We start from the raw sequence: 27,603 nt of genomic DNA, 5'->3' as shown, positions 1-27,603 counted from the left end.
CCCAGCTCCAAAGCTTCATAAAGCAGACCGGGAAGGTGCCGAAACACTGCTGGCAACCCCGGCGTTTGACTCCATGACGATCCGGACTCAGCGGGGGCGAGGAAGCCCGATATGGGCCCCGGAGTCCGCGCCTGCCGCTCCTGTGCCGCTGTGCCTTGGGACCGCTCGGCGGCGGGCGGGCGTGTACAGCCTGCCCGGAGGGAGACCAGCCGATTACGCCATACAATGGGGCGGACGCCGGTGCTCCTGACTACTGCGTCCCGAGATCCTGTAGCGCTGGAGTCCCCTACCTGTGGGAGAGCACCGGATCGACAGAGGGAGCCTCCTCACTCGAGCCTTTTGCGGAGCTGCGGCCGGACCCTCGGGCTGCGAGGCCTGCTGAGACGCTCGACATAAGTGCAGCCTGTTGTAGGTGAGCCCGGCTGAACCGGAAAATAGCGCCGAGCCGTCCCACATCAGCTCTCCTCCCACCTGCATGATTGCGTTTGCCGCTCCAGGGGCACCCTGCAGCTGAACACAAGAGAGCGCTGACGTCTGGGGAGAGCGTCCTGCCGAGTGGAGAGAGGGGAGGCCTCCGCACCGTGTGCATTGCGGGGCCACCCAGCAACTACACGCTCCTGTCCTGGGCTTTTTTCTGCAGAAGGGCCGGAGGGCCTGGAACTTTCGCTGCTGCCTCGTGAGAGGGAATCCACGCTGACCCCCCCCCCCCCCGTTTGAGGGAAGAGATCAGCATGAAGTGGGGAGTGACTAGGAGAGTTCCACAGTGTGCTCCAGAGAGAGGAGGTATGTGGGCACGAGCAACACATGGACACAGATAACAGTGCAACTGGCCGGAGAGCGCACCCGGGTGTCCCTTGAGGCCCGCTGGGGGTGCCTGATGGACAAGGTCAGGAGCCCGGCATGAGGGGCTGACTCAAGAGGACCGTTCTTCACTATATGGGTGACACCGTACGGTGAGCGGGGAGTTTGTGTAATCGGAACTGGGCCCCTTGAAGGAGGTGGGTATCTCACATCCTCCCCCACATATCTACTTGTTAGCTTCTCACTACTACAGCCCGGGGCCCGGACATACTCAGCGGGAAGCAGGGTCTCTCAGCCATGGCGGCTAATAAAGCCTAGAAGGAACGATCAGTGAAGGATCTCCTCCTAAAAACCAACATGGGAGGGGTTGAAGCAGCCCCGTCCTCGAGTGGGCACCCGACGGAACAGGCTGAGGGGCCGGTCACGTGTGGCTTCCTTGAATCTTTATTCACCTCGCTGAAAGGGGAATTCCGTGCCATGAAGAAGGAAATCTCCCTGGAACTTTGGGAATTGTAAAGGGATCTCGATTCTGTTGGCGAAAGAGTAGATAACGCTGGAGACACAGACATCGGTGAGGGAGGAGGAGGTTGACCAGCTTCAGCAAGACATCCTTCGCCTTCAGGATCAGAAACTGGATCTCCAAGCCCACGTGGAGGATCTTGAAAACCATTCCCATTGGAACAACATACGAATTCGAGCTGTTCCTCAGGGGGTGGAGGGGCAGGACATAGAAGCTTTTGTGGAGGAGCTCTTCCGCTTCATCTTGGGTGCCCCCCCGGAACAATGGATTAAACTGGAACGGACCCATCGCGTAGGGCCCAAAAGACCAGCGACGGCTCCCCCCCAGACATTTTAACATGTGTCCACAACTTCTAGCTGAAAGAAGAAATTCTTCGGGAGGCACGGGCTAAGCATCCTATAGACTTTCGTTCCTCTAGGACCCTTTTGTTTCAGGACTTAGCTGCTTCCACCCTGCAGAAACGGAGGGAGTTTAGGCCAGTCACAGCCTTCCTGCGCTCAAAAGACATTACATATTCATGGGGCACCCCTTCAAGCTCATCTTTAAGTGGGACGGCAGACTCCGCCAAGTGCGCTCCCTGCAGAAGACCAAAACGTTGCTCAGCCTGGCTGAGGATGACGAGGAGACCTCAGCATCGGATGGAGACTAGCTGGGAATAAAAATGGCGGCGGGTAGGAAGGTACCCGTGCGACTCCGTCCCGATCCTGAGACGATGGCCAAGGAGAGGAAAGCGGTCATCGCAAAATTGGAAGTGGACTCTGCTGCAGCAGATTGAGATCGCACCCGCCCAACAACAGAGGGATGAGTTTGAGGTAGCTTGGCACCTCCGGATCTTTGCACTCGGGATCCGGGTGGGAGGGGGCAGTGTGGGGGTTCCTGCTGAACATCTCATGCTTCACCATGGGGTTTGTATCCCAGGACATTTACGGATTTTGTATGTTATTATCCAGTTCCGTTTCTCTTGTTGTTGGGACAATGGGGTACTCTCCTCCTCCTTCTGTTTATGGAATAGCTTTGAAACATGAATACCAGGGCGACCATCAGATACTTGGATTGAGCATGAACATGGTGAGCACGGGGTGGGAGTCGAGACAAACCTACAAGCCCCTTCTGAGCATCTCCGTACCCCCCACCATGACCGGGGACGTTAAAATTGTATCATTGAACGTCAAGGGGCTTAATAACCCTGTCAAGAGGCGATCAGTCCTGTCTTTCTTAGAAAATTCAGATGCCCACATATGTCTCCTCCAGGAGACACACCTTCTGGTTAAGGATACACACAGATTACGTTCCAGGACCTTCCCCCACCATTTGTTCTCTGCTTGCGCCTCTAAGACGGCGGGGTGGGTATCCTGGTTTCTGCTAGGTTTTAGGGTAAAATTGGCCTTAAACAGGCCGAGATCAAGGGTAGACTTTTAGCATATACCTTCACAGTGAGACAGTATACGCCCCCAACGACGGACAAGAAGGGTTTCTCAGAGAAGTGGTTCAGGAGCTGTCCAGCTCCCCAGACAGGGCATTACTTTTAGGTGGAGACTTTAACTTGGCCTTCGACAATAGCCTGGACAGATCTAGCCAGCGCTCGGGCAGGCTGGGGCCCTGACTGGGATGGGGAGAAGCCTTCTGGCCGAGGCAGGGCTCAAGGATGTCTGGCGACTGCACCATCCGACCTCTAGGGAATACACGTACTACTCACACTCTCATAAAACATATGCAAGAATAGATTACATTTTGACATCGGACCCATTGACACAACAGATACAAAGGGTGGAGATCCTTCGATGCCCCCAGTCCGATCACTCGGCCGGCCGTATTTCCCTGTCCTTACATTACAATGGATCCCCTCTTCAACTCTGGCGTCTCAGAGAGACTATGCTGCAGTGCCCCTCAGTAGTCAAGCAAATCACTAAAACCATAACTTATTATTTAGCCATTAACAACACCCCTGGCATATCGGTGGCGATCTTGTGGGATGCCCTGAAGGCGGTGGTCAGGGGAGAGTTTTAGCAATATCTGCAGCGGACAATAAGTTACGGAGAGACAAAACGGAGAAACTCTAATGCAGTGGTTGAACTAGAATGCATCCACCAACAGACGGGCGCGCCCCGGGTCTGGAAACAACTTAAGGCAGTGAGGGCCCAACTAGCGGGCCTGGACACAGACAGGGCCGAGTATGCTGCCCGCAGACTCTAACACGCTTTTTACGTGGGGGGAGATAGAAGTGGGAGGCTTTTAGTCAATAGACTGCGGGCGCAACGACCATTGTCTCACATTCCCACAGTAATAGATCGACAGGGGTGGGAACAGACCACTGACCAGGGTATCGCAAAAACGTTCAGACAGTTCTACGGGTCTTTGTATGGGGCCCAGGATTTACCTGAGGTGCAATATCTGCAGGGGGCGAATACTGCCTAGTTGACAACAAGTCAGGCGGAGGATCTCGAGTCCCCCATCAGGTTGAAGTGGTGATCTCGGCCATATCTAAATTAAAAGCACATAAATCTCCTGGCCCGACGGCTTCTCATCTATCTTCTTTAAAACCTTCTGCACAATGTTGGCTCCGCTGCTGATGATGGTGTACAATTCAATTGGGGCGGTTAACCCCCTCCTGCCATCGATGCTGGAGGCATCGGTCTTGGTGATTCCCAAAGCAGGCAAGGACAAACGACAGTGTACGTCTTTCCGTCCTATCTCCCTTCTTAACGTCGATCTAAAATGTTTTACTGGAATCGTGGCACAGGAACTCTCCCCTCACTTGCCTGGTCTGATAGATCCGGACCAATCCAGTTTTATCCCCAGACGCCAGTGTTCTGATAATATGAAACGCCTTCTGCATCTAGTGGACAAATCCGAACGCTTCCCTGAAGAGCGTATAATACTCTCTGTCGACGCAGAGAAAGCATTAGACAGGGTAACTGGCCATATCTGCGGGTGACCTTGGTACACTTTGGCCTTCCACAGCTTTTCATTGATTGGGTATTCGGCAGCTACACCAACCCCTACGCCTCCGTAAGAGTAAATGGACTCATCTCAAACACATTTCCCATTCCACAGGGTACTAGGCAGGGGTGCCCACTGTCGCCACTCCAGTTCACCTTGTATATGGAACCCATGGCTCAGCGGGTGCGCGACGACCCCTTGATCTCAGGGGTGCGATTTGGGGGCGAAGAGTATAAAATTAGTCTCTATGCCGATGATGTGGTGGCCACATTGGAGAAGCCTCAGGAGTCCCTTCCGGCCTTGCTAGCGGAGTTTGTACATTTTGCCCAAGCGTCAGGCTTCAAGATTAACGTGCATAAGTCACAAGCCCTTAATTTATCACTCGGTCCTGACATCTTAGGAGTACTCCAGTGATCCTACCATATCCATTGGGCTCAAGAAGCCATTCCTTACCTGGGTTTGCAACTCTCGGCAAGCCTTCAAGAAACCAATACGCTGAACTACACAAAACTATTACAGCACGTGAGGGATTGCCTTAGAAAGTGGAAGCCCCACTCACTGTCCTGGCTAGGCCGGATTGCAGCTGTTAAAATTACCGTACTTCTCAAGATAATATACCTATTTCAGATGCTCCCATTGCTTCCTCCTTTGGGCGTACTCCATTCTCTGCAAAGGGACCTAGAACGTTTCATTTGGCGGGACCAGAGGCCACGACTACGTAGGGAGCTAGGTTATAGGGATCCTGATGGGAGGTGGGGTTGGGTGTCCCCACCTTGCAAGCATACTGGTGGGCAGTTCAGTTCAGGCCACTGGTTGAGTGGTCTCGCCCAGAATCCAAGAAACACTGGCTGTTCATGGATCGGTCCCTTGCCAGACAGCCTCTCTAGTAAGTTCTTTTCCTAAAGAAGGGTGACAGGCCTAGCCTGGGATAGAGTGGCCAGCCCCCGGGGACTTATGACCTTTCCATCTCCAATCACACCTATTGTGCATAACCCAGATTTCACACCAGGGCTTGACGCATTAAGATTCACACATTGGACTACAGAGGGGCAGCATTCCATAGGCCATCTCTTTGACGTGACTGGCCCCCTGACCTTCTCTGACTTTCGCAGGGAACATGACTTGCCGTGAGGTTCTGTAATTCTCGAGACTGACTCCATTTTATTGTGCCACCATTTTGTGTTGCCCTCACGTAGGCCTGTGAAGGTAGCCTGGCGAACAAAGTGGCCTGGCCTTCTTAGTCCATGTATACTTTAACTAGGTTTCTTTCTGACTCTGGAATTAACTGTAAGAAACTGACCTCTTCACCTGAAACTGACTTCGCAAAGCCAATTTCCCTGATCGATCTTTGTCTGAGATTGCCAATCAAGATACTGTACATGTAATCATGCCATGCCCTGCAGTGCCATCTAAATCAGATTAACCTTTGTGAACTATGTAATTATAATGTTTTGCCCATATCCTGCTAAAACCCCAAAGGCTACTCACCTGCTGACCCTCCAGATTTTCCATTTGTTTAGGAATGTAATTGGTACAACTCCCTTACATGCCTGGGGCAGGATAAAGAGTATATAAGACGTGAAGTAAGACCATTCTAGGGACTACCTCATTCAGTTGCTACGGCTTCTGTGTGACGTAGTCACACTCATTTGAGTTTAATAAAAATGTTCTTTTATATTTCAGCTTCTGTGCCAAATTCTTTACTATTGGTTTGAATGGACTAAGTATCAGTGAGACCCCTGAGGAAGAGTTTATATTTCTTCAGCCGGAGACGGAACGCTACCGCTATATGCAGATTCAACACTGGGTGATGCACCCAGAGGTACGGGCGGGGCCGAAAGACACCTCACACCTTTCGAAAAATGGCTACTCACAAGACACACCGATGCCAGTCTAACATCAGATTTGTATAAATGTATTAAGTGCGGCCCTGAAGCCGGGAAATCCCCGGGCCAAGTGCGCTGGGAAGTCGAGCTCGGCCGTTCACGGACATAGAAAGAATGGTCGGACATTTAATACAGAGCTCGCCATATGGCACGAAACGTAGCAAGCATTGAAACGGCTACTAAGGTCGCCACCTATTGGTATTTGACCCCATCTAGGCTCCACAAAGGCAACCCATCTCGTGACCCTCACTGTTGGAGGGCATGCGGCTCACCGGGCACTCGGACTCATTTGCTATGGGAATGTCCTCAATTGAAGGGTTACTGGTCACAGATACTAGATGACGTGGACCTGCATTTTGATACCCAAATTCCCTGCTTCCCGGCTTACACTCTCTTGGGCCTCCCTAACCCGGTCACCTTCCCACTCAGGGCGTGAAGAGGCAGACAAATGGCTTTGGGTATGGGTGCGACCCTATAAAACATTCTTATCCACTGGTGCACTACAACTATCCCAACTCAGCTGGGATGGCTTCACTGGTTCTGGGGCATACTTGGGATGGAGAAAATATCATTATCACTCACGAATACAGGGGCCTCCTTCCACGACATGTGGGAACCCTTCTTAAAACTGCTGACCTTGGAGTTTACAGAGCTTACTTGCCCTAAATACTTTAGACTACTAAGATTGGCGGATCCACCCCTGCAGACGGTTTCGGGCAAACATGTCACCCACTGAGCCCAATCGAAGAGAGATGCTTGACTGCTGCAGAGCCCGAAGGGACGAAGCACTCACACTATCCTAGATCAGATGGGGAGGGAGGCGGGAGGGGCGGTGTTATGCTTGTTTGTTGTTTTATCTCTCTTTAAGGCAGCCCTCTGTTCGGCTGCACAACGATATCTATAGTGCATACCGTTCTTGCTTGTCTTTCCTTGCTCTGAAACTAATAAAGACATTTAAACATAGAAACTGGAACAGTTTGTGGCTTACGCAGGTTCCTCCTTCCTATCTGCTCTTCATCACTGGTTGCAACAAAGAAGTTTCTCCCCAAATACCTCATGATGCTCATCTTTCAAAATCTAAGTATTCATATTTTTCTAGAGTGGTGAACCATTGTGGGGTTGTCTTTTCTTCATCCAATTGAATATTGGGTTGAGTGGAGTCTAGGGCACCCCAACTAATAGACCTGACTTTTTATACCCAAGTACTTTTTCTAATGTACTACAGGCATACATAGGTCTATTCAGGTGTTTGTGGTTAGGGTCTGCTGTCACAAAACACATGAAAGGTGCCTCAACGCTACAGGCAGGGCCGGACTGGCCATAGCGGGCACCAGGCGTTTCCCCGGTGGGCCACTAGGTTGGGGCCTGGTTTTGGGCCCCAGGGGGCTGTTTTTGTAACCGGGGGCCCGCAATATCAGCCCCCGGTAACTAAATCCGCCAAAACCGGGCCTAGGAACAAGCTCGGCCCTCCCCCCAGGGGGGGCGGCCGGCCAAGCTGTTTGCCAGGGCCGGTTTCTGTTCCCAGTCCGGCCCTGGCTACAGGTGCTAATCTGCAGTGGGGGTTAGTTCATCACTAGGACCTTCCTTTAGCGTGCATTCCATGTAGTTTGCAAGCTCCCTTAAAGGACAGATGTTTCGTCACCCTCTTTGTGCATATTAAATATGTACATGGTATTTTGTATTGCATGTATTAAAGCATTTTTCCTTTTCAAAAGAAAAAGCATTGACTGGACACACTTATTGAGTGTCAACTTATTTGTTGCTTTGCTGAGTTTAAAGTCTCTAGCCCACAGCACCTACCTTAGCCAAAGTTAGAAGGCTCTGCTTCTCTACCCTGGGAGTCAGGTGCTAGAAAGAGTACTTGGTCCTCAGCCTGAGAGGCCACGAAACAGAAGCTCCAGGAAATCTGAAGCATTTGACATCTCAGGTTACCCTGGGTGCTCCTGACCAGGATATCTCACATTAATCCTTTGCCAGTTGTGTTGCTGTTTTAATTGTGTACTGTGGATGCCCGGATGAAGAAACTAATTTATTTAGGAACACCTAAAAAGAACAAAATACAGTGACCATGACCTCTGCTTACCTAGTCCGCTCTAAAATATTGTCCACAAGTCAAACGTTTACTTTGACTGTTCATAAATCTATTCACTACCAATTTGACATTCTTTCTTATCACAGTCCTTGCACTATGAGGATGAGCCGTGTCAGGGAAATCAGCAATCTTACTATAGCCTTAGATCCCGCCGTAGCATTAAAGGCCCGCTCCAGCGGCAAGGGTCTTTAACAAGGGAGCAGGCCTTTAATGGCCCGTAGAAGCTGCTACGGAGGGCTTTAAAGCTATTAGAATATTCTGCCCCTAGAGGGCAGAATGTTCTAATTTGTAAAACAAAGGCCTCACGGAGCCCGAGGTGGTTGAAATCCCCCTCGGGCTCCGTGAGGCCTTTGTTCGAAGCTGTTGCTATGTTGATGCTCCGGGCTTCTATTCATGGTTTTCAATGGAACGCTCAACATTCCAATGTTTTAATAGCCTTTTAAGTTTTTCCAAGATTTTTCCTTATTTGCTTTATCTGGGACATGCTGTGGAGAGGTTATGCATGTGCAGTTCTTGTTTGCTCACCTCTCCAAAACTGAACTGGTTTAGATATCCCTTGTTTATTATGAAGGCCCAAGCCAAGCAGGCTGATATCCTGGAGGCCTCCCGTTCACCTGGAGTGTCTAACATATGCCACGAATGTCCATGGTCACCTTTAGCTCTGCTGTGCTAGTTGAGAGCTGTGCATTAGTCCTTGATCCTCATACCATCAGGGTCTTTGGTCAAAACTCATCTACTTTGCTTCTGGCATCATGGTCCTTCCGCTTAGTCAGTGTGATTTTGGAAAATGGGCCTTTTTTGTACTTAGATTGTGCTATTGCTTCTGTTTCAGGGTTATTCCCATTGGACTGGCTGTATAGTATATATCTGGGTCCATCAGAGGTGATCTTTTTGTGGCTGACATGATGAGTTCGCTGTGTGATTGTTCTTCTCTGAGGTTTATCCATGAGGGCATGGGTTGTCTCCTAGGTTCCACTAGAGGATTGGGTGGCTCAGTCCCATCTTCTCCAGGGTCACGACACAGTCAATTATGTACCTGCTTGGATGAAAGGTTTGATCTGTGCCATTCTCCTTCGGTCCGGCATCCTGACAGATTCTTGATGCGTTGAGGCTATTCTGTGCCATACTTTTATTATACTGTGCTGGTGTCTCCCAGTTTTTTGTGGGAATATTCTTCTTTTCATAACTCTTGGTCCCAGTAGGCACGGCAAGCGAGTTTTTGGCTGGCTTCTTCACCACTGAGGTAAGAGTAGGTGTGCCACCCAGTCTTTGGACATAGTTTACGCATTGTCACTCCTGGAGGATGAACGCCTCTAGCCTATTGGTTACACTCCTCTCCTGCGGCAGACGGATTTAAGATCTCAAAGTAACCATTGACTTGGTGGTCTATTGGAATGTTCACTTTCTTCCAAAGTGGTGTTTTGGAACTCACTCCCCGAAAGAGGGTCGTGAGTTGTTCATGAGTTGAAGGCTACTTCTGATTGTTATCTGGCGACAACATGCACTAACGGGTACATCTTCCCAACGTAAGGCGTGTTACTTTGCGGAAGGATGAAGGGAAGAAATTCTCATCAGATTTCTTGACTTTAATCTTCATTACAGTAGTTCTACTCTTCCACCTCAGAGCCCTAGGTTCTTACCTCCACCGTGCTGTGTGGTCTGTCTTCTGCTATAGTCAGCTTGGACAAACAGTGCTTCCGTGTAAAAGGTCAGGTACCCATGTCTCTGTAACAAATGGCAGAGGGGCGGTAAACCATTTCCATTAAATGTAAAGGGCAAGCTTGATTCTCCTTTTCCCTGGCATGACTCGCACACATAATGTAATGACTGGAAACAGAAAAGTAAGATTCTGTGTGATTAAGATTATCAGTCAATAATCTATGCATTCTATCATAAAATTTACAAAAATGACTAATAAAAAACTAAATGAAACTGTGATCACTGTATGAGCTTGTTTCAAATGAATGTAATCTATTTTTATTGTCCTTGTTGTTTTTATAAAGCAGCGACAACCAGAGGATGCTTCACGGCACTGATCGAGAAAGGGGCTCTGGGAATTGGAATTGCATTTATATAGCGCTTACTACCCCTGACGTGGCCTCAAAATGCTTTTTCGGTGAGTAGCACGCTACTCCGGAACCCATAAAGGATTAGTGGTGAATTAGTATAGTGAAATATGAAAATAATTTGAGTGGTGGATATTTTAGTCTGTTATTTGGATTGAGAAGGATAGTGGAGGGATAGAAGTGGGGAAAAGTTTGCATTTATATAGCGCTTGCTACCCCTGATGAGGTGTTGAAGCGCTTTTTCAGCGACTAGCACGCTACTCAAGAACCCATAAAGGATTTGTGATTAATTACTATAGTGAAATATGAAAGTAATTTGAGGGGTGGAAGTGTTAGTCTGTTATTTGGAATGAGAAGGATAGTGGAGGGATAGAAGAGGGAAAAGGTTTGCATTTGTATACCGTTTCCTACCCCTACTGATGAGTTAAAGCTACTCCGGAACCCAAACCAGGATTAGTGGGGAATTAGTATAGGGAAATATGAAAATAATTTGAGTGGTGGACATGTTAGTCTGTTATTTGGTTTGAAACGGAATAGTGGAGGGTTAGAAGATGGAAGGGTCTTGACATTTTTGGGGGAGTTCACAGCAGTAGGAGCAGGTTTGGGATGAGTAAAGGGGAGGCGGAAGAGTCAGAGGGGAGGGGTTAGAAAAGGTTTCAAGGGAGGGTAGGACAGGCATGAGTGATGTTCAAGCCTCTCTGTGGTCGGAATGACCCATGGAGCTACTGGGAGGATTCCGGTCAGGCAGAGGCAACTAGCTGCCCAGTGGGGATGAGAGTGAGTACTAGCTGGCATGCACCTGATTCTACCCAAGCCCTACCGGACATGGCCAGTCTGCTTCCGTGTAGGGTGGCGATATCCGAGTTCGACAATGGGGGCATTCTGTTCCTTTGGCTTCAGCCCTAGCCCTGGCTGCAGTGAAAATGACCTCCCGGAAGCACTCTCTCTAGCCAGGAGCCCTCTGCAGCCGTAACCTTTCACCCACATTCCTTTAGTCTGAAGTGGCCGGCTCGGCGCTGCCTGTTGTTGGAATTTCTCTCGTTTGACACACCTGCTTTTAGTAAATGATGCAGAACATTGACAATGACCCGTGTTTTTGGTCTCTTGCTGCTTTTACCATCTGAACTTTTTTTTTTTTTAGACTTTTACAACTTTCTTGGTTAAAAACATATGTTAAGACAGACACTTCAAGCATGTTCTAAAACCGGTGAAAAACAATACTAGACATTCAGGAAGGCGCAAAACCATATTTCGAAATATTGCTAAGATGTATTTGGTAAAACCTATTATTGGTCTAAGACAGTGGCTTCATAAATATTACAAGCGGACTGGAAAGCTGTGCGTCCTCTTTCCTTCAGACAGCAGAATCATGGTGCATGTCAGACATGACGGTTGAACAACCGATAACATAGTAGATGTGTTGCTTACATTAAAATATCGTATTAAAGGGATAAAGCAGTTAAAAAAAAAACAGGTTACAAATCGAAAAAAGAGCTGTACGCCTCCATTATAACGAACACGAGCCCATTGTGGACTATAACTTTCTTTCAGCAAACGGAGAGAGGCGGGACCCCGACCCATAGCGTCTCGCTTCCTTCACAAACATTTCTGCTTTTATTTTTCTCCTGTAACGTTTGCGCTGGCTCGTGACCAAGTGTGTGCTCCCTTCGCTGGTACGCGGTTCCCCACAGTCTTATTTCTATTTCTACACCACTTTGCCAATATTTGAGGCAGAGCTCCTGCTTCCCTTCCCCAAAAGCACTTGTAATCTCTTTCATGGAACTGCAAGTGCCTCGGGCTTGTTTTCCTGTTTTTACGGGAATTTCTTTTCTTCACAATTCACTTCCGTTCCAGTATGCAGATTAACACAATGTTGTGTCTTCACTGTCTTTTGTCTAGATTTTGGACCATGTGAAAATCCATTTTGTGGCAATTGACAGAAGAAAACTGCATCCCCATAAAAGTTAAAAAAAAAAACTAAAAAAAAAGTAGTATCGCATTAAGACACCTGTACATAAAACAGTGGGCATCATTGCACCTCGAGTAAGAAGTTCCTTGTGGGGGTCCATTAAAGAAATAGTCCCTTTGAATCCGTTCACTGTTGCTGGGTCTCACAACATCAAACACTGCCGGCGCCGTTTGTGGTTCTTTGCTTTTTTCATACTGTGCAGCGCACTTTTTGTAGCGTCTCTAAAAATGTCCTCTATATTTTCACGGAACTTGGCGGAGCACTCCAGGTATTCTTCCGCATTAATCTTCTGTCGAGTAGCTTCTCCCTTAAAATAAATAAAAAACACGCGGATAAATCGCCGATTGAAAGACAGAAATAAAGTAGCACATATTTGCAGTAAACACTACAGTTTGCAGCACTGAAGAACAAAATAAACATGTTCCAATACGAAAGATGAGCAAAATTATCAAACTTCATCTTACTAAAGTCTAGAAAATCTTTGATAAACATTTTAATTATCTCAACTATATTTAGGCAGCAAAATATTAAGGGGCCCATTTATGAGCCGGTCTGTGTCGCATTTGCACCACGCAACGTGGTACATGCACGATGCAAACCTTAAAGGCCACATGTATTAAACAATTTTGCATTCGCTAACTGTGTGAATCGCTTATTTTGGTCGTTTGCGAGTGCAAAATAGCCATTCAAGATGTATGAAAGGCTTTGTAGTTGCAATTTTAGGTAATCGCAAAAATAACGATTACCTGAAATTGTGAATACAAATAGGGAATCAGAATTTGTGATTCCCTTAGCACATGTAACAAGAATTTTCTAAATGCAAACTGTGCATCTATGAAAATGCTATTGCCATCGACTCCAAGCCGATGGCAACCATGTGAAAACTTTTAAAAATGCACAAAAATGTATTTTTCAAAGTGCCATGTAGCGTACACATGCCCTTAGGGCTTTACATGTACACATTTTATTTTTTGGGGTGCTTCAGGGGGCCTTAGGCCCCTAGGCACCCTTGGCTTTGCATTACCTAATTTGTGATTACCTATAGCATAGGAACGAATGGAGTAGTATTACCTAATGCCTATTAGAGAATTGCGATTTGGTAATATTAAGGAATCGCTAAATCTTTGGCGATTCCTTACATACATAGCATTTTGCGATGACCAAATAGTGATTCAATAAAAATCTTTATGAAGCCACGCAAGGCTACTTTACTTGTCCCCGAATGGCTCCATAAATCGGGAGTAAAGCAATGCAGCGCAAATCGCTGCGTTGCCTTACTCTGTGCAAGGGAGGCGTTCCATGGGCGTTGCGTGGGGGTACCAAAAAAATACGCCTTCCCAGGAAAGGCGTAATGAGGAGAAATATCTTTATTTCTCTTAATTACTTTCTCTTTCTATGTCTGCTGCATTCTGCAGCTCACGCAGATAGAGGAATATGTCGCTCAGGATTGTTTCTGTGCAGGAAGGTGCCCCTCGCTTCACAAAAACAATCCTGTTTGCAATACAGGCACCCTTGCACCATGGTGCAAGGGTGCCTCCGTTAGCGCTAGTCTGCCAAGAAGGTGCCAGCTCGGAGAAATGATAGCAATGCACAGTATTGCCTTAAATACTGCGCATTCCTGTCCATTCCCTGTCACGCAGCACAGCAAAGTGATTTGCTGCACTGTGTGACAAATTCAAAAATATACCCCATAGTTTCTGATGAAAGGTACTTTTTTTACCACAATTAACATCTGAATGTATATTTTAAACGTTTTCAAAATTCCAACATGACACTGTGAGGAAAGGGAGGCATGGTGAATCACACTTTCCTGCAGGTTTTTATTTTATAAGAAGCCAATAAAAACATACTGAAAATCAAATGGATAAGCACCCTCTTAAAACCTGCTGTAAATGGTCAGATGGCTGGTAAGGCGTTGCCAGAATTACCCCTGCCTTTTGGGGCAGGCCTTTTTCAATATTTCTTGGGCCACTGCCTGCCTGCACAGCGAGGCAGCCCAGACCGCCCAGACATTCTGATGGCCGCAAGGAGCGACGGTGGGCTGCTAGAGTGCTCCTCCTTGTGGTGCTGGACCGTGGATGTGTGGCGGCTGCCTCTTGTCTCCCGCTTGATCTCTGGCCCTGCAATCTCTGAACCCGGGTGGGGCGTGGCTGAAATGGTTTGGGGGCCTGTCCTGGGGCTCCGTTGGCGGCTCAACATCTTGGCTGCTCTCCGCTCCGGAGGCCTTGCGTGGAGTCACTCTGCCCATGAGCCCCATGATCCTGCTGAGGGAGCCCTAGAGCCCCTCACAGCCACATAGCAAGGACTTGGCTTCACTGACTGGCACCGCAACCGCATTACTGCACCTGATGACCTCCCAGCAGCGGGGGAGTCCGTATCCATTTCTCTATGCTGCGTGCTCCTAGCTTCTGCTCATGGGCTCCACCTGGGCCATGCCTTCATCGGCGGCCTAAACTGCCTATACCTGACTGCACCCCTGGTAATGTGCTCTCATTACTGCTCTCTCTCCAGTCAGCCCCATTGTTACCCCTGCTGGGGAGGTGTACAGTGGCCCCATACTTACCTCATCGCACTGTTGCCATTGGGGCCCCTTTGGACTCCTTCGAGCCACTGGTGCCCAGCGAGCCTGCTCATGCCCCAGTACTGGTTTGTTGATTGGGGTGTCCCGGGGCTCTGCAGAGAAAGCACATACTCCAGTTGCGTCTTCCGTGGGGCTTTTTTCTCTTCGGCCGCCCCCACCCCCCCCCCCCAGCTGCTACACTACCTGTTTTAATCCTGTCAGTGCTATTGCCCCTAAGCCACCTCTTTGTGACTGTCTTCCAATTAAGGGCAAACAGGAGGCATGCCAATCCAAGCTCACGTTCGAATGCAAGCGACACACCAAACAAGCAGAGCAAGAGCCTCTGGAAACAGATGTCCCTGAGAAGTCTGGGGATTCCATCCGACATGACCTTGATCTTAAGGAACTCCTCATGGAAGTCAAGACCAGCCTAAAAAGCATTGATGCGAAACTTGACATCCTCACCAGTCAGCTGGATATATGAAGCAACGCGTGGACAATCACAAAGGGAGGCTGGACCATCTGGAAAACTGGGTCTCCGACGCGGACGACATACAAGCTGACTCCAAGGAACATCTACTGCGCATGGATAAGATAGTTGAACTCATCTAGGCCATGAACGAATATTTGGAATCAAGATTCTGCCGCAATAACCTTAGAATTGCTGGAGTCTCTGAATCTACTCCTATTAATAAAATGGAGGATTTTGTTGAATCTATGCTTTGTGAGCTCTTCAGAGAGGCCCTCTCCCCTGTCTTTATTTAGAAAGGGCTCACCGTTCGTTTGGGCCACGGCCTCCCCCGGGAGCTACAGCCAGCCCCATTGTCGCAATGCTCCTGAACTACAGGGACTGCAACGTGGTCCTGAGGTTGGCCCGCGAACGTCAAAAAAAGCAGTATCAAGGAAATGCCTTTTATCCGGACTTCACCCTCACTGTGCAGGCTGCCAGGAGGGAATTTCTGCCTGCCGACTTCTACAACAGGCGGATGTTGGACTTGGCTCTTTTTGCAGGGTCATCCCTGAACTTTTCGCCTTCCTCCTATATTTTTTCTGACTTGGGTTGGCTGTTTTATGACTCTGGGCACTCTACCATTGCTGATCAGTGCTAAAGTCCTGCGGTAAATTGATGTATGGATTAGTGACCCCATGATTGGCTGGTTTGGTTTACTTGTCAGACCCTAGTACAGTGCACTGAGTGTGCCCTGGGCTTGTAAACCAAATGCTGCTGGTGGGCTTGCAGCACTGGTTGTGCCACCTACAGAAGCAGCCTTTAAAAGTGGGTCTCAGGTCTGCCATTGCAGAGCCTGTGTGCAGTCTGGTAGTGCCATGCTGACTGGGCAAGTGTACCCACTTGCCAGTCCCTAAACCTTCCCTTTTCTTCATATCAGACACCCCTATGGTAGGCCCAAGGACAGGGTGCATTCTAAGTATAAGGTAGGACATGCCCTGGTGTGTGTGGCATGTCCTAATAGTGAATTACAGCAGTTTTCGTTTTTCACTATTGCAAGGCCACCTGTTCCCCATAGGTCAGAATGGGCAGTTTGATGATTACATCTTATAATCGTAACTGACTCAGGGAACTAGGTAGAAATTTGAGTTTAGTATGCCTGAACACAGAATGATAAAATACATCTTTTAGTGAAGTTGGTTTTAACATTCTGTGTTTGAAAATACCACTTTTAGAAAGTAGGTATTTTCTTGTCTAACCATCCAAGCCTGACTCTGCTAGGTTGTGTATTCCTTGTCTGGAGTTTGAGTGACCGGGGCTGGGGGATTCCAGGAGACAGGATGAGTCAGCACAGGGCTGAATAGAGAGATCTGCATGTAGATGGGTGGGAGGAGTTGCACCTGGGGACTGAATAGGGCTGTGCCTTCCCTCCACAATGCTGGCTCCACCTCCTGTGGTGCGCCTGATGTCCCTGGCCTACACTGTGTAAGGAAAGAAGGAGTCTTGTCAACAAAGTGCTCCAGGACTGACCAGAACTGGTTTGGACTAGGCAAAGGCCTCGCTACCTTCAGAGATAAACTGTGTATAAAAAGGGGGACCCAGACCCCAGAACTTTAGATCACTTTTGGGAAACAAGAAGAAACCTTTGCTGAGGAGAGGAACTAGAGAGACTATCCCAAGCTGAAGTGCTGCTTAGGGGATTGGCCTGCAGTGGTTACCTAACTGCCAAAGAGAGGAGAAAGGACTTTTGTGCTACTTTCATTCAACTTGTGAAGGATCTCCAAGGGCTTGAGATAGAGCTTGCCTCCTGCTGAAGTCTCAGAAACAACAGACTTCACCAACCGGCTCCCCAAGAGTTCTTTGGAAGTGCCTACAGTTGTGTTGGGCTTTCTGAGGGACTGCGTGTCGCAAGGAGCTGGAAGCGCGACTCACGAAGAAGTGTGTCGTCGAACTGCCGCTGTCGCTTCACAAAGCAAAAGCGCCTCGCATCGCCGGAGAAGAGGATCGGCGCCGCACCAGACGCCGCCGCATCATCGGAGAAGTGTGCCGCTGCCGCAGCCACTGTCGTCACATCACTGGGAAAGCATGTCGGCGCTGTAGTTGTCGCATCGTTGCCGAAGCACCTCGCATCGCCGGAGAAGAGGATCGACGTCGCATCAGATGCCGCCGCATCACCGGGAAGCGTGACGCAGGGCCTGTCGCGGCTCAGAAGAATTGTTTAGTCGCCGCACGGCCGTCGAGCGTGCACGCATCGTGTCGCATCAAGAAGACGACGCCATCTTTGTTTCATTGCACCGGATCTTCATCGCATCACGGCGTTGCGGGTCGCACCACCACAGAAGCGCAGTAAGAAACCGACGCATCACCTCCCCCATGCCGAGAAGAACCGACACATCCCCTACACATCAGTAGGGACCCGACGCATCACCGTTCTTGCATGTAAGGAACCGACGCATCACCATCCCTGCAACACTTTCGCTGTATAGCGTTATGCATCCAAAGGTACATTGAACTCAGTGTCTCATTTACCATCTTAAGAGAACGAAGTGATTTCTACCATTTTTAAAGTAGAGTATTGTGGATTTTTGTCATTTGTGGTCTTGTGTTAAGTCTATATAAAAATATTTATTTTTATACTACAACTTGTGTGGTGTCCATCTGTAGTGTTGTCACTGGGTTACTGTATGTGTTCACAAATGCTTTACACACTGCCTCTGAGATAAGCCTGTCTGCTCGAGCCAAGCTACCAAGGGGGTGAGCAGGGGTTATTTTAGGAGTGCAAACCTTTACCCTGAATAGACGCAAGGGTCCCTCTTTGGTCAAAGGTACCTACCCCTGCCAACTAGAGACCCCCCCAAATCTAACAGCGGACATCCCCTAAGCTCTTCTCTACCCGGCCAAACTCCGCATCCCTTTTGAAGGGAAACCTCATTATTTCACCAATGCCAAATCAGCTTTGAAATTTGTTAAACACTTCACCGCCAAATGCCCTTCATCCAGGGATTTGTCGCGTATCACCAGCATAGACCACCTCAGTGAGAATGACTGCCAACAGGCACCATGAGGCCCCCTGGGCGCCTGCCCTTTCATGATAAACCTACATGACCACTGACCATGTCTGTCCGAAACTTGCATCCTGTGACTGTGCCAGTTGGCTGCGCCCCCGGGGAGCGGCTGTGTTTTCTATTTTGCCAGACAACTGCGCTGGGCCTGCTGCCTTACAATGAGTGCATTCATCCACTCAGCGTCCCCGCCATCTCCTGGCTGGGTTGTCCGTCCAGCTTCCTTCCGCTCCCAGGGATGCCTCCCAGACTTTTTATTAAATTCATTATGGGATATTTTGGCGGAGGGAGGACTGTCATACTCAACCATGTTTGGGAGTTGAAGTGGGTGTGGGGTGGGTTTGGGCTGTTTTTTTTTTATGGTTGTTTGTACCTGTTTTGTCTCTCCCTCTTTCACACTGCACATACTGCTCCTTTCCTGCAGTTGCCTACACGGCACACACTTTTCTGCTGACCCGGTCTCCTCTTGCACGCACACTCTTCACAACGACATGACTGCAATCAAATGTCTCACATGGAATATCTGTGGTCTCGATGACCATCGGATATTCGCTTGGTTCAAGCCTATTTGGTCAGACACCAGGTGGATATCTGCTTTCAACAGGAACTCCACCATATACACTCCTCTGCCCCTGGGCTGCGCCGCGCCAAATGGTGCGATGAATCTTACACCTCTCTCTATTCAGGTTACGCCAGGAGAGTTGCCGCGTAAGGGCCTACAGTGGAAGCTGCACCACACCATCAGTGAAGACTGCAGTCATTACGTCCTCCTTGCTGGCACCACCGACAACCTTTCATTTTGGCTGCAGTGTTCAGTCCTAATACTGACAACCCTGGTTTCTTTTCAGAGGTCTGGCGGCTGTTAGCTGGTGCGACCCCCGGGGCAAAAGTGTGGGGCAGGGACTTTAATATGATACTGGATGATCGCTTAAACTGATCTGGAGCCTCCTGGTGCCCATATCCCAATGCTTCCTCCGCATTCAACATGATCATCCTTGATAACCACCTCCAGGACACGACGACACTCAAGTGCTGACAAGATAGAGGGCACATGTGTCATGAAACACCACAATGCATGGTCCAGAATTGATTACTGGTTAATCTCCTGAGATGTGCAGACCTGGGTTGGTAAAGTGGCCCACCTTCCTCGCACACTTTGCGACCATGATCCAGTTCTGCTGGAGCTCCTTCTACCCCAGATGGCCCACCGCGCTCTCTCATGGTGATTACCTCCCGGGGCACTGCAAGACATGGTATTCCGTGAAGAGATCTGCAAAGAAATAGTTGAGTATTTTGCTCATAACGTGGGCACTGTGCAGTCCCCGTCCATCATGTGGAAGGCTTTAAAGGTAGTTGTCCGCCGCTCGTGCATCGTGATACAGCTGGGTGTACTACGGGTCATACACGGGAGACTCTCTTTGTTGGAGTATGAGATTTGCAGACATGGGTTGGTAAAGTGGCCCACCTTCCCCGCACACTTTGTAACCGTGATCCAGTTCTGCTGGAGCTCCTTGTACCCCAGATGGCCCCCTGCACCTTCTCATGGCGATTACCTCCCGGGGCACTGTGGGACACAGTATTCTGCGAAGAGATCTGCAAAGAAATAGTTGAGTATTTTGCTCATAACGTGGGCACTGTGCAGTCACCGTCCATCATGTGGAAGGCCTTAAAGGTAGTTGTCCGGAGCTCGTGCACCGTGAAACAGGTGGGTGTACTACAGGTCATACGCAGGAGACTTTGATTGTTTGAGATCTCGAAAAAGACTATTTCCTATCTAAGGACACGTCTCGACTGGCGGCTATTGGGGGGGAAGTTGCCAGAATTTGCAGATGAGACTACTCATGAGACAAATTTTGTTTATTGTGATGCGCAGGCCTCCTGGTATGGAGAGGGCAACGACCTGGAAGGACACTTGCTCTGTAAAGCACGTGAGTCCACCTATGTAGTGGAACTGTTGGTTGACAATCCACATTATCCGGGCGATAAAGTGCTAGGCCTTGACGGCCTGACCACCACATTTTATAAGGAATACACCACTATTCTCACCCCGCTTATGCTTGCTATGTTTGAGGAATCCCTTGATCGGAACTCCTTGCCACCCTCGCTTAGAGAGGCAGTCATTGTTACGCTCCTCGAGCCCAATAAACCCACATCACACTGTGACTCAAATAGGCCATTATCAATGATTACCGTGGACAACAACATTTTTGCACATTTCCTGGCAAACCGCCTCCTTCCCCTTCTACCCAAGCTTGTGAGACCCGACAAGTCTGGATGAATCCCAGGCCACTCCACATCCCATAATCTTCGCACCTTATTTGCTGGTCTGCACCATCTAAACCCCAGGTCTTGGCAGTGGCTGCCCTACTCGATGCCACAAAGGCGTTTGACTCGCTGGAATGACCTTATCTTTTCGATCTCCTCGCATGCTTCGGGCTCAGAACCAGTTTTCTTCGTCAAATACGATTGCTATACACTCTCCCCACTGCCCAGGTACGACTGAATGGCATGCTCTCTTACCTGTTCCCAGTTACTCGTGGTGCACGCTAGGGGTGTCCACTGTCGCCCCTCTTGTTTGCAATTGCCATGGAGCCTCTGGCAGCGAGCCTTCGGCAACACAATGCACATAGTGGCCTTGGCTTCACCACCAGAGGACTAATTGTTTCAAAGTATGCCAATGATGTCATGCTATACATCAGTAGACCCCAGGATAATCTCACACTGGTGATTTGGAAGTTTTTTTGGAATTCAGGTAAACTGGTCTAAATCGATACTATTTACCCTAACTGACAGCACCTATCCATTTGCCACGGAGTAACCACTGTGGTGGGCATCTGATCTGTTACAGTACCTGGGCATTTGGCTGAGCAGAGATCCCAATGTACTCTGGAGAGATAACTATGGCTGAGCCGTCTCGTGGTTGGAGGACAGAGTGCCCATCTGGCCCCGGTTACTGCTGTCGATTTCAGGTCAAATTGCGATCACGAAAATGATTGTTCTATCGAAGTTTCTACTGCATCAAAGATCAAATCTCATAGTTCTGATCTGGGCTGGTAAACAGCCCAGTATTTCCTGGGAGATTCTTACCTTGCCACTTGCTCAGGGTGGTATGGGCACCCCGGACATGTCACTTTACGCATTCTGTGCTCAGGCACAATATTTACACTACTGATTATATCCGACACCCTTCCAGCCTCACATTGCCATTGAAACAGACCTTTGCACTGCAATGGCCCCTCTTCACTGCTCTGTATCTCCCTTATAAGTGTCAGAGGGCAGAGATTGACACGGAGTAATGCGTGCGCTGGTCCTGGGATAGACTGCGATCCTGTCTCTATGCTCTCTCTAGACCCCTTGGTCGGAACCCCCAGCTGCCACCACTGCAGGACCTGAGCACCAGGATGCACGCACGTGGTCGTGGCCTCATAACCTTTTCAGACCTTTACCTGGTGGATGCTTTAATTCCACCGTTTGTGAGATCAGATCTGTGCTGGACACACTCCTCTATTACCAAATCCGTGTGACCTGCCATTCACGGCATGACACATTCCCAGCTCCCCCCACTTCAATCTCTGGAGCACATGCTCACTAATCGTACATTACACCAATCACTCGCTTATACACGATTATGCAATGTTCTGCACCCATCGCAATCCCGACTGCACGTGCTGCATGAAAGGTGGACACGGAGCCCCCAATTACAGTCATGCGGTGGTCCTTTTGCTGTGCACAGATGGAAGCACCCTCACCCAACTTCAGATTGAGATTGATACATTTTACATTTCTTCATCGCTTGTATTGTACCCCATTTCCGCTCTTGCGAATGGGATTGGTCGCGGAACCCGCTGCCTCAGGTGCTTGTTAACACTGGTCTCCTTCATACCTGCCCCAAGGTTGTGGACTTCTGGAATTAAGTCTTCTCCATCATTCTCACCGTCACTGGTCATTCTACCCCAGTTACCCAATGGTGGGCCTCTGGGATACATCAAGGACATCCCAACAATTGTATGCTGGCTCACCGCCGTGCTCCTCCTTCTTGCTAAACAGAGCATGGCCATTAACTGGGGCCGGCGACCTGCTCCTAGGATCAAAGCTTGGTTACAGGATGTCACATACTGCCAGGAGCAGCTTTCATACTTCTGGGAATTGATGTCTTCATGCGCCAGAGAGCCTCCACCCCATCCTCACCTATTGTAACACACTAAGATGAGAGGTATTCGGTCCCACACTCACTTTAGGACCAATACTACCACTGGTGACTCCGAATGTTTCACATTTATTTAATTAGCAACTTGGTCTCCTCTGAATTGTGTATTGTGTTGTTGTATATACTTATACTGTATTTGCTGTCAACTTGATAGATGCCCCTCTTGGGGCGTTGCAACTGGGGACATTATGCTGTATCTGATGTAATCTACTGTGCCAAGATACTCCCCCCCCACCCCCCCTTCCCAACTTTCTTCTTCTCTCCTTTTTTCCCCTGTCTCTGTGACCAGTTTGCTGTTGAGTCTCTGTTCTACTTTGACTTAAATGCCAAAAAAAAAAGAATACAAAATTATGGCACAGATTTCATTTTTAGATAAAGCACTGCTATCGTCTATTATATGATAGTGGTTAAGAAAATGTGACTATATGTTGTTTTGTGTGATTTACTGTACTCTGGGCTTTGTATAATGTGGATCACTTTGATTATGTTATTGTCAATTTTAAAAATTCTGAAGTTGTTTAATGAACTTGTGTCTATATAAACTACTATGACATAAGCAGCAAAAAAGAGTGCCTCCGATTTCCGCATCCTGGGTGTTTGCTGGTGGGGAGATCTGATCACAACCACTCCAGAAACAACACAGGACATCTTCATTAAACCAAGGCTGGAAATCTGGCCTTTTGAAGGACACTGTCCTTGGACCTAGCTAAGAGCTAATATCCAGAGACGGTCAGCATGTTCTTTTATAGGAGAATCTGCCAAAGCACTTTGCATTTTTACCTGGTTATACGTGATGGGTTCTTGTTGAGAAGCCTTGAGTTTCCGCAATCGTTCCTTGTCCTTTCGAAGATCTGTCTTACAGCCAATCAGAATGATGGGGATTCCGCGACAGAAGTGATTCACCTCTGGATACCACTGTTGCAAATAGAAGAAAGTACATGAATGCAATAATGAACCTCCCGACAGGTAACATTTAGTTAAATGTTTCAAAATATTGGCTTATCGTATGACAAAACACCACAAATATTTTCTGATGAGGCTACATGAATGGTGCACGGTGACATGTCCATACACATTTTGACATCATGCTATGCTGTTTGTCTGTGAGGTGGTTTATGCCACTTGGCATGTTGCCTGGAAGCCTTGAGCAGCTCATGTTCCCAAGGCTCTTTGCCCAGGTTCCTACATTGCTCCTTTATACGAGGCAGGAGTGTGTTAATCAGGAATGTTTCTGAGCATATCCCTGTCGGAATATTGTCTCAAACCCGTAAGCAAATGTGGTAAACTGTTTAATTTTGTGATGCAGCGGTATCCCTTATTATTTAAGAAAAGCGAAGGGAAGTGCAGGGGTACCCCGTAATAAAAAGAAAGGGAGAGAGAGTGATAAAGGAGTTGGGCTGCACCTTGGATGTGGAGCTCTGCACCAATCCTGGCTTTGTTTCAGGTCATGACCCACCTCCGAAAATTGAAGGACCATCTGTTTCCCTGCTCCGATTCGTTATTCTTCACTGAAAACACACGACAAGATAGGAAACAAGCATCTGCAATGCAATAGGTCTCGCATTTGCAAGAGTTGAAGCTATTGGCACTTGTAAATGACAATGCCTTTTATTTATGCGTTTACAAAACCTGCAAGCATGCTTGCAGGGTTTGTAGACACATAAATAAAAGGCATTGTCATTTACAATGGCAATAGCTTTAACTCTCGCAAATGTGAGACCTTTGCGGCACCCGCGATTTAGCTTTATACATCTTAAGCAAAAGCGCTGGTGCCGTGTTAGCTTCAAAAGTAAAGCAATTGCTTTAGTTTTGAAGCTATTGTGGCACCCACGCTTTAGCTTAAGATGTTCAAAGCGAAAGCTCTGGTGCCGCCATTGTAACTAAATTAAGCAAATCGATTTTTTTTCCTATTTGCTTACTTATGTTAATATGGCGGCACCCGTGCTTTCGCTTTGAACAACTTAAGCTAAAGCGCGGATGCCGCGATTGCTTTAAAAGTAAACAAATAGGGGGCGTGGCCAAGATGGCGGGGTGAGCGGACGCTTCCTCCCGTAGCTCCTCCGGCCCGGCCAAGCTTGAGCCCTTTTCTTATGCTTTTCTCCCCCCGCTGAGGCTCGGCGTGGGAGTGGAGCGTGGCGGAGCACCAGGGGCGCACGTTGTTGCCGTTTTGGTTCGGATCGCCTCGGGAGAAGCCCCCCAAAAGTCCGATCGAGTTCAAGGAGCGACGGAGGGCCTGAGGGGCGGAGCGCGTTGGAGTGCTGTCCGGGCGCCTCGGCTGGGCCTGGTGCTGAAAGTTGCGATCTGGAGGGAATCTGGCTCGACGGAGGTTGAAGGAGCCTTGCAGGAGGGGACCCGACGGTGCGGAAGGACTAGGACGGGCGCCTTGGCACTCGGACTGGTGTCGGCGACACTTCGCACTGCGGGGGGCCCCTAACCCTTAGCCGAGGTACGACGGACTCTCTGATGGAGTCGGACCACCTGGGCCCCTGTGTGTGACAGACTGAAGCCGGCGGTGGAACCTATTTGACTGTTGTGCGTTTTGGGAGCCCCGGTGGTGCCGCCGGGCCTGATCGTTCTGCCCTGCTCCGCCCTGCCGCCATCTTGTCCCCGAGGGAGCAGTGGTGGTGGCCTTCGCCGGAGCCCTTGCTGCTGGATGTATGTGACCCCCGCTGCTGCTGGGCTGACTTTCTGGGGGATGTGCTGATGAGACCCCCCCACTGTGGCTCCCGTTGCTGCCTCGAATGGGCTCCCGCGGCTGACGGTGACCGGGCTGGGCCGCCATTTTGTCACCTGTGACGCAGCGACTCTGCCTGTGGGGGGACACCCACGTCGAGCGCTTGCCAACGGCTGGGCATCCCTGGGGCGGCTGGACCTGTGCCCGACCGCGGTGCTGGCGATGTCTGGAAAAGGCGGCCCGAAGAAGGGGGACCGCACCCTGCCGGACATGCTTGGCAGGGCCCAGCAGCTGCGGGACAGACCACAGCCCTCGCCGGGGTCCTCCCGGGCCCCGGCGGATGTGACTGGGGGAGAGCCACCCGTCACGAGGACCTTTATGGAGGAACTGTTTAGCTCCCTCAGGGAGGACTTCCAGACGCTGAAGCGGGAGGTGGCCAGTGAGGTCCGGGAAGTGCGCAGGGAAGTGGAGGGCCTTGGCGAGCGAGTTGACACGGTGGAGACGGAGGCCCACCACCGAGCGGAGGAGATAGTCCATCTTCAACAGGACGTTCTCCGCCTCCGGGAGCAGTGTGTGGAGCTCCAGGCCCATTCTGAGGACCTGGAGAACAGATGTCGGAGGAACAACATTCGAGTGCGTGGTGTGCAGACTGCGGACAAGGGGTCCGATCTGGGGGGCTACCTGCGGGCCCTGTTTCGAGAGATCCTGGGGGAAGCTGCGGACTTCCCCATCAGCATTGATAGGGCGCATAGGGTCGGCCGGCAGCGCCAGTCATCGGCACCTCCACCGGACATTCTGGCCTTCCTGCCCGACTTCCCACTGAAGGAGCGCATCATGGCTGAGGCCCGCAGGAAACAGCCCCTGACTTTCCGGGATCGGCCGGTGGCGCTTTACCAGGACCTCTCCGCCATCACGCTGCAGAAACGCAGGTCCTTTAGGATTGCCACTGACTTTTTGCGTGAACACGAGACGCCGTACTCTTGGGGTCATCCCTTCCGCCTGATTTTTCGGTGGAACGGGGTGCTACACCAGCTACGCTCCTTGCAAGACATTTGTGGTGTCCTGGGGCTCACGGCGGCGGAGGAGGAAGGAGCTACACCGTCGTGGAGGTCTTCGGAGAGACGGAACCGGCGGAGGTCGACGAGGCGGCGCTCAGCGGCCAGCGCAGGGCGTCCTGACTCCCCTACCATCAGGGCGGACATGGCCGACGCTCTGAGGGCGGCGGCCGGGGAATCGACCGGCTCCTCCGGCGTGGCCTTGACGGCCTAACACTCACTCCGGGGGGAGATGCCTTTAGCTTCTTTACATGCTTGGTACGGGGCAGGGGGGTCGGGGGGGAGCGGATGGAGGTGAGTGGCTGGACGTCCACTTCGTTTCTTTCTACGGACTTGCCCGTCTTGGGGCTTGACTGGGACAATGGGGTGTTTGAGTTTGCGGGTGGCTAGTTGCCAGGGTTGTGTTTTGGGTGGGGGGGGGGGTTGTTTTGGGGTTGGGGAGGTCCCGTCCGATGTTGTCCATGCCCACCTTGTTCTGGCTTGTCCTGCGCGGCTGCCCCGCGCGCCCCACCCGCTGATCCCCTGCCCATTGCACGGCGCTCCCGATCCCCGAGAGGAATGTCGGGCCTAAAGGTAGTGACCCTTAACGTTCAGGGTCTGAATAACCCCGTGAAGCGCAGAGCAATCTTATCTTTGCTGGAGGGGACGCAGGCGGACATTTGCCTTTTGCAGGAGACCCACTTATTGCCCCGGGATTGCCATAGGCTGCGCTCTGCTAAGTTCCCTACCCAGTTCTTTTCCTCGGCAGCGAACAAGACGGCGGGAGTAGCCATTCTTTTAGCGAGCTCCTTTCGGGGGGAGGTTTTGTATAAGTGTGCTGAACAGAAGGGGAGGCTTCTTGCGTATCGCATGCGCTTAGGAGGCATTGCGTTTACGGTCGGCTCCGTTTATAGCCCTAACGACCACCAAGAGCGCTTCCTAGATTCCGTGTTGGTGGATGTCACTGCTTCTCCCGACCGCCACGTTATTTTGGGGGGAGACCTTAATATTGTCTTCGATTCCGTGATGGACAGATCGGCGCAGCGCTTTCCGCAGACGGGGGAACTGTCCCAGGCTGTAAAGGCCCGGATTGCGGAAATGGACTTGCACGACCTCTGGCGCTCCATGCACCCCACGGATAGGGACTACTCTTACTTTTCGCACGCACACCGAACCTACTCACGGCTGGACTACCTTCTGGTGAGTGGACCGCTGCGTGCCGCTGCCACGGCGGCGGACATCGGGGTCCTGACCCTGTCTGACCATTCCCCAGTCACCGGCGTTTTCCAGTGGCCGGCGGCCTCCCCCTCTCGGGGGGTGTGGCGCCTCCGGGATACCCGTTTA

General features: G+C 50.1%; 1 protein-coding gene across 1 annotated transcript in view; it reads right to left on the bottom strand.

The window, feature by feature from the left end:
* Positions 1 to 10,179: 10,179 nt before the first annotated feature.
* RHOF (ras homolog family member F, filopodia associated) overlaps positions 10,180 to 27,603 on the bottom strand; it is a 196,006-nt gene continuing 178,582 nt past the window's right edge. Inside the window, exons 4-5 of the mRNA XM_085633396.1 lie at positions 23,332 to 23,466; positions 10,180 to 12,581 (exon numbers count right to left, since the gene is read on the bottom strand). Of these exons, the coding sequence (XP_085489522.1) occupies positions 12,417 to 12,581; positions 23,332 to 23,466 (300 nt within the window). The 3' untranslated portion in view covers positions 10,180 to 12,416. The remainder of the gene's footprint in view (positions 12,582 to 23,331; positions 23,467 to 27,603) is intronic.

Source organism: Triturus cristatus, chromosome 11, assembly GCF_964204655.1.
Source record: "Triturus cristatus chromosome 11, aTriCri1.1, whole genome shotgun sequence".
NCBI lineage: Eukaryota > Metazoa > Chordata > Amphibia > Caudata > Salamandridae > Triturus > Triturus cristatus.
The sequence above is the reverse complement of the archived record's forward strand: the minus strand, read 5'-3'. Positions and strand labels throughout refer to the sequence as shown.